General features: G+C 37.8%; 1 protein-coding gene across 1 annotated transcript; it reads right to left on the bottom strand.

Moving 5' to 3' along the window:
* Positions 1-391: 391 nt before the first annotated feature.
* On the bottom strand, positions 392-3,675 carry LOC149828288 (E3 ubiquitin-protein ligase XB3-like). Its single transcript, XM_090017496.1, has 8 exons — positions 3,304-3,675; positions 3,055-3,114; positions 2,864-2,935; positions 2,590-2,711; positions 2,328-2,468; positions 2,119-2,226; positions 1,310-1,571; positions 392-1,135 (listed from the first exon to the last, which is right to left on the bottom strand). The coding sequence occupies exons 1-8, from the start codon at positions 3,484-3,486 to the stop codon at positions 755-757; spliced, it is 1,329 nt and encodes a 442-aa protein (XP_089873622.1). The 5' UTR covers positions 3,487-3,675; the 3' UTR covers positions 392-754.
* Between the last annotated feature and the right edge of the window lie 7,944 nt (positions 3,676-11,619).

Below are 11,619 nucleotides of genomic sequence, written 5' to 3'. Positions count from 1 at the left end.
ATCATCAGAAAGAATAAATATGTATTATATGTAGCTCGATACTATTTAATTGTGAAAAACTTGTTATAGTAATTCTCTGGCAGCTTGCCCTCGTATAAAATGCATGAGATCATGTGTGAGCATGGAATCTTGCAAGCTATTATTCTTGACAAGAGCATGTCTGCTTTTCAAGATCAACATTGTAGTCGTGAGATCGGTCGTGGGTTTCATACTGACATCGGAGGTAGTGGTGAAGCATTTAGAAAAACATGTCAAATTTGTTTAATTCGACCATTTTTCATGTTTTGTTTTGGGCCTGCCTGATACGAACACCAGTATGCTTTATACAACCTTGATTTCAAAACATACATCCAGGACGAAAGAAAGAGAGATGAAATAATTGCAGCCAGCCTTTAACAAGATTCCTTTATATATTGCTTATAAAGGACAAGGATATACTATTTCAATACACACAAACAGAGAGAAGATGTAACAATAAAAGAGAGTTCCTTTCCTTTAGGGTGCTGAGAAGCTTTTGAAACAATATTTTCAGGTTTGAGCAGACAAAAATACATATTTCCTCAGCTTCCTGCCTTGGCCAAACTTCTGAGGCTTCCAAACTCCTAAACCATACCACCAACTTGGCTTATTTAATAGATTCCCCAGCTTATCTGGCCACAATACAAAAAATTGAATATTGAATACAGAACTCCACTAATCACCCAAGTGCAGTCTCATTTCATGGCAAAAACAGTGGAGAATGGAGTGCCATGCATCAAGGCTTATCCACCCAATCACTGCTGTCAGCAATCCTACCAGAGCCGCGGGCCCCAGCTTTCCCAAATGAGCCCATTGCAGATAGACCTTTGAAGCTGCTGCTTCCCTCGCTTAAATTATTCGATCTTCTCGACCTCTGGTTTTTGGATGCACCATCCTTGTCTCTATCATCAATTTTGGTCTTGGCAACAACAACTTGTGCAATGTTGCTGCGACAGAAGGGGCACACTGGTGCTGGTAAGCATGCGGTTGCCGGGTTTGGTTTGCTGTGACAACAAAGCGCTAGCGTGCAGTGTGCACACATCTGATGCCCACAATCTTGAACCTCAATAGTGCAGACACGGTCGAAGCAGATGCAGCAGAGTTCGGAATCGCTGGCCTGTGAAAAATGATACCAGTAGAAACAAACTTGCATTAGCAGAATGAAGAACGCACTGTTCACATTAGGAAATTGTTAATATGTTGCCAAATCTTTTCATGACCTTAAGACATTTTGTCAAAAAGATTTAAGACTAGAAATTCTGTAAAATTCAAACATGAGAGAGAGAGAGACCTCTGATATATCATCATCCTCCACACAGTTATCTGAATCGCCAGGGGACGGCAATGAATCAGCAGTCCTCTTTAAGATGCCCTTCTCCCTTGCCCTGTTAGCCTCCATAAGAGCTCTCTCCAAAAGGAATTTTGCCTCCGGATCAAGCTCACTGATGAACTTCAAGGGCGAGGGCCAAACTAGCGGTTCGGCAGAGGAAGGATTCAGCAATTCTGCACATGCTCCATGTCTGTATTTCAGTGCAACTGCATATGGCATTCTCCTGCAAAAGGATGCCAAATTTCACCCTTCAAATTGCATTCATCAATCAGCATCTCTATATAAATCAATAAAAGTCATGCACTCCCATCGTAACTCTTTGAAGAAGATGCGCCAATGCATGAAAAATATGTTGGTTCCTTCTCCCTTGAAATAACATTTTCAACACATAAAATCTCAAACATTTTTCAGCACACCTAATTGCACTTCTTTTTTTTGGTATCTGGAATTGCTATCAACATTGTGATAAAAAACTAGATAGTGTGCATTTTTTTGCAACACATGAAAGCTCTAGAGTAGACAACAAGCAGAGAACAAGAAGCAGGCAACTTTGCTAACTGCAATGAAAAGAAAGAAACATGGAACGTGACCTTGATGATCAAATTATCATTCTGCAAGACTAAGGATAAACCGATGAGGGTTACGATATTCACCCTTTAAGGGTTTCCAATTCAAGGATCTACCCTATCTACTAATGGTGAAAAGGGATGAAACCATTCAAGAAATATAGTATGAAAGACTTCAGAAAATAAGAGACCACATTGACATACCCAGAAGAATCTCGCTGAAGCCGATCTGCGCCCCAAGCAAGCAACTCACGAACACAGGCCAAACAGCCTCCCTGTGCTGCTAAATGCAAGGGGGTACTCCCTGGAATGCTGTGATTAGGAAAGCACTAATTAAAATCACAGAAACCTCAAACTGGAGAAGACAACATAATTCGGGCACAAAATCAGCCAATGGTTTATCAGAAATTTACCCCTGTACACCAGTAGATGCACAAACAAGGCCTCCATTGTCCAAAAGAATATGCACACAATCAGGCATTTTTGAGCGAGCAGCCAAGTGCAATGGTGTGGCTCCATGTCCATCTCTAACATTAACAAACCTTGCAAATCCCCTGCAAAACAGATAAATCTCGGAAGTTCGATCAAACTAAACCATAAATCAAACATCAAATTTTCTTCCAATTCACTGGATCATGGAAAGAATAATAAAAAGCGAAAAATCAGCAAACCCACCAAGAATCTGCAACAGGGGTAGAATGAGCAGCAGATAGAATGGCTTGTAGGCAATATGAATGGCCATGATACGCAGCATAATGCAGGCATGTTCTGCCGTGTAACGAGTCGAACATCAAGATCTACAAACAAAGATGCAGAAAGAAAGGAAAGGAGAACCAATCTCAATCACTGTTCCGTCGTCGTGAATATTAGATTAAAAACACCTCCAACTGAATCAACACTTTCATATAAAAATCACTAAAAAGGCCAAACTTAGAGCAAATCCACACACATTAGCACCCGCTTGCAGCAGCTTTTGTACGCAAGAGATCTTGCCATGCATTGCAGCCAACATAAGGGGAGTCTGAATCATTTTCATCAAACAAATCAAGCCAGAAAAACACCACGAATGAACTGAATACATATTAACCAAATTATCAAAAAACAAACACCAAACAAAAAGTCAAAACCTGGATTCCTGACCTGCTTATGACGATTCAAGAGGTCAGGGTGCACTGATCGATCCAATAACAAAGTAAGAACCTGGAAAATTCAAAGGAAAAAGGAAATACTCAATTCAAATCAACATTATCTCATTCCCCCCCACCAAATCCCAAGCAAAAAAACCCACAAAATTCACACACCCAAGCACTCGAACTCCAACCAAATCACAAACAACACACACAATCCCCCAAAAAAAAAAAACACTAAACAACATAGAGAAAGAGATACCTCTGTCTGACCACTGGCAGCAGCAACATGCAAAGGGGAGAGCTTGCCATAAGAAGTGGTCTGGTGAAGCAGTTGGGGCTCACTGTCTAAGATGGCCACCACCATCTCCACATTCCCACCCTGCACTGCACTGAACAACCCATTCTCACTACTCACCCTGCTGCAACTCATCCCCTGCCCCATCTTCTTCTTCTTCCTCTCTTTCTCTCTCTCTCTGAGAGTCCCCTAGTACCCCATTTCCCAGTAAGGAACAACCTCTCACTCAGTTTCTCCTTGATGGGTATCACCAAATTGGGCAAGAGAGAAGAAGAGAGAGAGAGAGAGAGGGGGGGGGCTAGAGAGAGAGAGGAGCCCCAACCAGCACCATGGGGATGTGATCATGGGGTATAAGGTCCGGGTAGCAGTGGGCTGGGCGTGTACAGCCTGCCCGACGATGGTGACCGTGTGGGGCCGGGCAGACAGCCCACCTGCCCGCGGGCAGTTCACAGACATTTCCCGGCCTTAAAACAGTATCCCTATCTGTGGAGACTAGACTCTAGAGAGAGAAAATGAAGAAGAAAATTATAGAGAGAGAAAATGTGAGACAGGGAGAGGAAGAGGTAGAGAGAGAGAGAGAGAGAGAAAGAAAGGGCTGCTCTTATTAGCTCCCATAATGTGGTTTTGATCTCAGCCATCGATCTTTGGGAAAAGAGGTTTCATGACGGTCCGATTGCAAACGGGACTTGGTGCGATACGAAACCTTGATGCATTTAGTCAGTGAGTGAAATAATCGGGCAATTTTCAGTTGCCCACCAATGTTTTTTTCGAATTTCTATAACTGCATTATCTTCATGTTTATTTTTTTAAAACCCCCAAATATTTGCGTCCCTTTTTAAAAATTTAAGTATTATTTTATTCAAAATATTTGAATATTTAGATAATAAAGTGTATATATATGTATATATGAAAATTATCACCATTATTTCTTCAATTTCTTAAGCAACAAAAGTTTTCATATATATGATAGACAAAATCATGCAAAAATATATATATAACAATTTTTTCTCTTTTAGTAGTGCATGAGAAAACTCTGTCTAAGCAAATACCTCAATATCTACGTCACCATTGGTTTAATAAATGTTCGATGCCATCTGGCATTAAAGAATACCTTTATTTCTCAATCACTTTTATTGTTCGAGATAAAGACCTTAGGACAAAGATGAATTAAAAGGTTAAAGTTAAAAATGATCTTTAGTTATTTTTTTATGGATAAATTGGTTATTTCAATATATAAGTTTAACGGGAGTTAATTTACATGGTCAGTTGCTTGACTTAGATTAAAAGTTTGAAACGTATTTGAAAAAGTGAGGAGCTTTTGATGGTATATGATTAATATAGTAAGCTTGGTGGTCGATCCTGCGGGAATTGAGGCGGAGATGGACTTACTCTTTTACCTGCCTTGTCCTGACCCGATCTTCTTTAATGAAATTACTAATATACTTTTATTATATTATAAAATAATATTTAAATCATATATATATATATATATATTCTAACCCTAAAAACTGATCACATTTTTCTCGTCTCTTTCTTCTAAGAGCTTTAAAGAAAGACCAATTAAATCTTGTACCCTAAAAAAATAGGGATTCCTCTTAACCCACCTCATTTGGGACGCGAGATGGAGGACATGAAACGGAGAATGAACCAAGGATGAGTCTTGTGTTTTGAAAGAATTGAAAGTGGGCCTAGGTTTAGATGGTTGTCCAGATTCGAGGGTTTTACAAAGTTGTAGACCGACTAAAGGTCCAATGCACCCATAGTGACAAATATCGCAAGATTTATGAAAATCTTAAGATAATATCATGAGAAATTGCCTGAAAGTTTAAAACGATAATTTCTTGCAAGATTTTCAAAATCTCATGAGATTTATGAAAAAACATAAATACCGTGATTTAAATGCGATATTTACTTTTTAAATGGCTATTTATTGCGAAAAAAATGTATATTTTTATTTTTAAATAATTTTTATTAATATTTTCTTATAAAAATAAATTTTATATTTGAAAATTTATTTTTTTATTGCTGAGATTTTGTCAAAAAATGCAAGATTTATGAAAAAAAATCAATTTCTTGAGAGTTTTTTGAAAAATGAGAAATTGTCGTTTAACACGTTTGTCACTATGAATCCACCCAAGCATTTGTGAGATCCTAAATTCAAAGTCTTGAGTCTTGGAATCTGCCTTAGGGGTGTCAACACCTTCATTGGACTTGTATGAGTTTAGACCCGTATCCAGCTCATAAACGGACCTGGACCTACTATTAAAAAAACAACCAGACCCAATCCATGCCTGCTAAACATGAGTATGGTATTCATCCTTTGACATAATAAATTGGGTTTCAGCTTACATCCAATCCTAGCCATCCAATCAATGGCTGTGATTAGTCCACATTTTCACTTGGATGTAGACTGCTCCTAACTGTCAGATGCTTAAGCTAGACGACTGGGATTGGCATACGTGGAACCTGTCTTATATCTAACGACAAGATCCTTTTTGGCTAAACATAGCCCAAACACAGTACATACCTACTAAAATAATACTTTTAGATTATTTTGACATATAAAAACTGTGAATATTAACTGAACTCGGGTCGGGCTTGGGTCTGGTATGAAATTTCATAAATATTAGGGTTGTCAACGGGTGGGTTTACCCCGACCAAACCCTATAAGGTCCGAGTATGGTGACAAATAAGAAGACCCGATTAAGATCCGGGTCAACCTGAAGGTCCGATTAATACATGCACCTGGGTATAGTTTGTAAAATTTTATACCTGACCCGAGTTCCGATTAAGACCCACAATTTTTCAATGTTAAAATGATAAAAAAATATTATTTTAGCGGGTCTCGTTCACGTAGTTCTTATCAGGTCTGGGTATGGTTTCTCTTATAGTAGACCCGGTTAGAACTAAACCCGACCCATTGACACCCCTACTCGCTTGGCAGTAGGTCCATTAAGTGGTCCAGTTCTCGATGAGGGTTTTTCGGCATCAAAAAAAAGAAAAAAGAAAATTGCTAGCAATGGATATGGCAGAGAAAACAAAGCTGGTAGACTTTGAACCTTGATCAACTTGGACTCCTAGGTCAAGAAATTGGAAAGTGGCCCAGGAATTACCTTTTTGTAAAGGCACACTGATGCTACGTCTTGATGGTGAGTAATTTCATGAATTCCAGTATATCTACACACTACGTATAATGCATTTAGAAACATTTTATTTATTTATTATTTAAAAAAAAAATCTTTTTTTTAAATAGGCTGATTCAAAATGTTCCTATTCAATTCGACTCAATTCGGGTCGATTCTTTTTTTTTTTTTTTGAAAACCGCTTCGATTTGAAACCGATTCTGACAACATTGGTAAGCCGGGTCCCGTAACAAGCTGAAGGCCCGGGATCGAATCCTTCTGCTACATGGGGCCGCTGGGGTCTGTCTAACCCCAGCTTGCCTTTAAAAAAAAAAAGAGTGAAAAGTAGAGATGTGAAAGGTTCCGACTGGGGTCAGACAATACACTGGAATGTAAAATAATGTGGAGTCAAATTTGGACCCAACCTGAACCGATTAGAGTATATAATAACCTAATACATAGGCTTTAAGTTGATCTTGAAAGTGTGAATGTTACAAACTGAATCTGAATCCAATTATCATTCATATCTAGTTTTGCTTACGGGCTAAACGGACTCAAGACCCAAACCCAATTCATTTGCATGCGGAAAGAAAATACGATCATGGTTAGGGATGTCAACGGGTCGGGTTTGACCTAGACCTGTACCAAATCTTATAGGGTCAGGGTTTGGTGATAAAGAAGGAAGTTGGATTATAAACCAGGTAAGACCCAAATAATCCGATTAATATATGGAGCTGGGTATGATTTGTGAAAATTTATACCAGACCAAAGTTCCAATTAAGATGTAGTTTTCAATATAAAAAAGATAAAAAAGATTACTTTACTGGGTCTGAAGAAGGTCTACTTCATATAATACTATATATAAGACCTGAGTATGGTTTCCTCTTATGGCAGACCCTATCAAACCACGTCTGGACCCAGTATCCGCACCTAAAATTAAGTAGATCAGACTCACCTGGGTCCAAACCACATCCGACCCCTTGACCCCAACAATCATAGGCAGAGCAACTCTCTTTGGGGGAAGTTGAAGATAGACGTACCTCTCTCTCACACACATATTTGTTGTTAGGTGTGTTAATGGGCTTGGTTTACCCAGATCCGGAACCTAACCCTATAGGGTTCGGGTATGGTGATAAAGAAGAAGAACTGATTAAGACCCGGGTCCAAACCTGAAGGTCTGATTAATACATGGACCTGGGTATAGTTTGTGAAATTTTATACGAGACTAGGCATGACTCAGGTTCCAATTAAGACCCTCAATTTTTCAATGTAAAAATGATAAAAATATTCTTTTATCAGGTTTGGTTCATGTAGTCCTTATCGAGTCCGGGTATGGTTTTTCTTATGGTGGGTCTTATTAGACTCGGGTCTGAACCTAATACCGTACTCGAAAATCGGAGCCAAGTCTAGTTTCACCTTGACACCCTTATTTGTTGTGCCCTTAATTTTGTGGTGGGGTGCATCTATTTGAAGAGATTAATGGAATATTTGTTGTCAGTTTCAGTATCGGCTTAGTATCCTTTAGCCAACAATTCAGGTGAATCGGCCGATATCGATACTCAAGTGAATCATTTTGAATCGTTAAAAAAAAATTAAAAATATTTTGTGCCAATTAGACCGTATACATGTGAAAGATATTAAAAATAATTTTAAGTATTTTTATATTTATTAAAAAATAATCGATTCAAGGGTGAAGCATATCGATTTTCTGCCTATTTAAAATAAGAGATTTGAATTTAAAGTTAAATATTCAAATTCAGCTTTGATGTTACCTAAACTTAAATTTTAAAATCGAATTAGAATTTTAAATTTATTTTCAAAGCTATAATTGAATTAGACATGAAGTTGAATTAAACATGCAAATCCAAACTTGAGTTTAAAATGATATTTAAAGTTAAAATCAATGATTTATTTTTAGTTAAAATTTGAATTCAAAGTTGAAATTCTGTTTTGAATTTCAATTCAGATTTTAACTTCAAACTTCATCTAACTTCAATTCAATCTCAAACATAATTCAACTTTAAATTTAAACTCAAAAATTACATTTAAATATTATTCTAAATATGAGATTCTAATTCAAATTTAAACTCAAACTTAATGATAAGTATCGGCAATCCAGTTCGATACACACCGATGTCAACATTATTAACTTATCGCAGATCTTGAGATGCTTTCATATATTTACTTTTTTCTAATTTTTGCCCGTACATTGAATTTCTTGCAAATGGAACATGACATTAATGAAGAAAATGAGACTGCAAACAAAGCATACCATCCACATAATGTTTTTCTTTTTCTTTTTTAACTAACTTCTAAAGTATTTAAATTCTTTGGGACCGCACACACACATACAGACAAATAGGGGTGGCAAAATCTGACTAGACCCGCCAACCCGCTTTTTAGCCGGGTTAGGGTTTGGCTTAAACAGGTTCGTATCGTAAATGGGTTGACCCACCTAACCCGTTTATTAAACGGGTCGTGTTTGTGTTAGGGGTATGCCAACCCGCCAACCCGTTTGACCCGTTTAATAAACGGGTTAGGCGAGCAGGTCAACCCGTTTACACGAACCCGCAACCCGTATATATATATATATATATATATATATATATATATATATATATATATATATATAAACTTATCGTGTTACTCAGATCAATTATCGTGTTTATGTTATCGGGTTGCGAGTTACTCGGGTCGGTTACCGTGTCTATGTAATTATTGGGTCGACCCGTTTAATAAACGGGTCACCGTGTCGTGTAATCGTGTCGTGTTGACTCGACCCGTTTATTAAACGGGTTAACCGTGTCGTGTCGAGTTACCCGTTTAATAAATGGTCGTGTTCATGTTTGCCACATCCGACCCGTTTAATAAACGGGTCATGTTCGTGTTGAGGTATTCTGACCCGCCAACCCGACCCCATTGTCACCCCTACAGACAAACAAGTTTTTTGTATATACGTAATAGTAACAATAGTAACGAAGGTAATAAGCTGAGTAAAAATCACATTTTTATCTAAAGATGTTATTTTACGTGCTTTGTTTAGTAGGAAAGAGTTTTCAATCATATTAATTGTGACACGTAAACTGGTTTTTGGAGGGCTTTGTAAAGTGGGTTTCTCAAGGACTCCAAAAATCAATAACCCAAAATGTATTAAATTTTCATGGGGTAAATATTTGCTACTAATGAAGGTAGGGAACTAATGAGTTATAATCATTGGTGCAAGTTGTATGGACTCAATCTAACCACATAGATGTGTTCAACATGGTTTGTTTGCAAGGATCAAACCTTGGATAGTGATGTAAAAATGTGATATTTTGAGTTATGAAATTTTGGTACATTGTGGGCTCATTTAAAACTTAATTAATTGTCACAAACCATGTAGATCACATCCTTAACATTTGATTTACCAAAAAATGGAACTTTTTGAAAAAAAAATAATGGTTTTTTTATTCTTTAGTTCCATGCTTTCATTAGTATCCAATATTTACCCATTTTCATTACTCAAAAATTATACTTTTACATTACTTGAAAATATAATTTTAACATCCATCCTCGTTTCATGTCCTTTATCTTGGGTCCAAATAGGGCGAGGCGGGGCGGGCCCGTTTCTCTGGTCCACTGCCATCCCTAACCAATACTTGAAAGGCCACTCCTAACATATACCCACAAATTAGAGTTGTGCAAGAGCCGAGCTCGAGCCAAGCCAGAGTTGTTTGAGCTCAGCTCATTTAGAAAAGAAAGTTTGAGGTGAAGCTTGACTCAGGCTGAGCTCGGCTTAAGCTGATTAATCTAATAAAAAGAAGACATCTGATGAGGTGAGATTCAAACCGGCCAGCTGCCGAACTTGCTTCTTTATTGTTTGTTCAACAAACGGTTTATGACAAAGCATACATTTAATTAGGATAATTAAGCTTACTCGAGCTTAATTGAGTTTGATGGAGATGATTAAACTGCTATTTTATACAAGTGAGCCTAGATCTATATATATATATATATATATATATATATATTTTTTTTTTTTTTTGAAAGTCAAGCTAGGGTTAGGCAGACCCCACCAGTTATTCAACTTACCACTGGGTTTTGAACCTGCAACGTCCCACCACAAGAAAGCATGCATTGACAGCTGCTACCAATCACGGGAAGACCCTGTTAGTAGACCTATACTTGGGTTTTGAACATGCAACGTCCCACCACAAGAAGACAAGAAGACGTGCACTGACAACTCCTACTAACCACGGGGAGACCCGTTGATAGACCTATACTTGCATACTATGTCACAAAGTTACGAGCATGGCCCAACATGCATCTTGAGCCATTTTTTTTTGAAAAAAAAACTAAGATACACATGGTTTTTTAAAAATTTTAATCAATAAAAAAATAATTTGTATTAAATATATAAACAATATTTTATTATCATATTATTTAAAAGTATTACAAATATTAAAATAATATTTGTACGCCAGAGTGCTAAAGCATATCCAACTCTGGTCACCCATGACATACAGTGTAAGTGGCGTGTCATTGTGACATGGCTTCTATATGCAAGAACGAGCCCAAGCCCAGTTTAAACGAGCGGAGTTTAAACGAGCCGAGTTCGAGCCGAGCTAGAAAGAATATACAATGAAAGATAGTTGTTTGATTGACACGGTGAAAGTTTTTTTTGCCATGGACATAAGGCATCTTAAAGAAAAAAGAAAATGGGAGACCAGATGCATAAATGTTGAAACTTGAAATATTTAAGATTCAAAAGGAAGAGGAAGCGGGGAAACTGGGAAGCGTTTAATGTGGACTTTTATGATGTTATGGATAATTGTAAGTAGGGGTGGCAATCGGGTCGCGTTGGCGGGTCAGAATACCTCAACATGAAGACGACCCGTTTATTAAACGAGTTGGATGTGGCAAACACGAACATGACCCATTTATTAAACGGGTAACTGACACGACACGATTAACCTGTTTAATAAATAGGTCCGGTTGACATGACACGATTACACGACACGGTGACCCGTTTATTAAACGGGTCGACTCGATAACATACACACGATAACCGCATAGGCGCACACCACCATTGGAGAGGAGAGGTCTTGGGCTCTCGGCTGCTGCTGGATAAGAAGGAGTTAGGTGGGTGACTAAAGTGTAAAGGTAGGAGTTAGGGTTA

Source organism: Nuphar pumila, chromosome 9 (genome assembly GCF_984573655.1).
Source record: "Nuphar pumila chromosome 9, dmNupPumi1.hap1.1, whole genome shotgun sequence".
NCBI classification, from domain to species: domain Eukaryota; kingdom Viridiplantae; phylum Streptophyta; class Magnoliopsida; order Nymphaeales; family Nymphaeaceae; genus Nuphar; species Nuphar pumila.
Note: the sequence above shows the minus strand (reverse complement) of the source record. Positions and strands in the feature narration are given on the sequence as shown.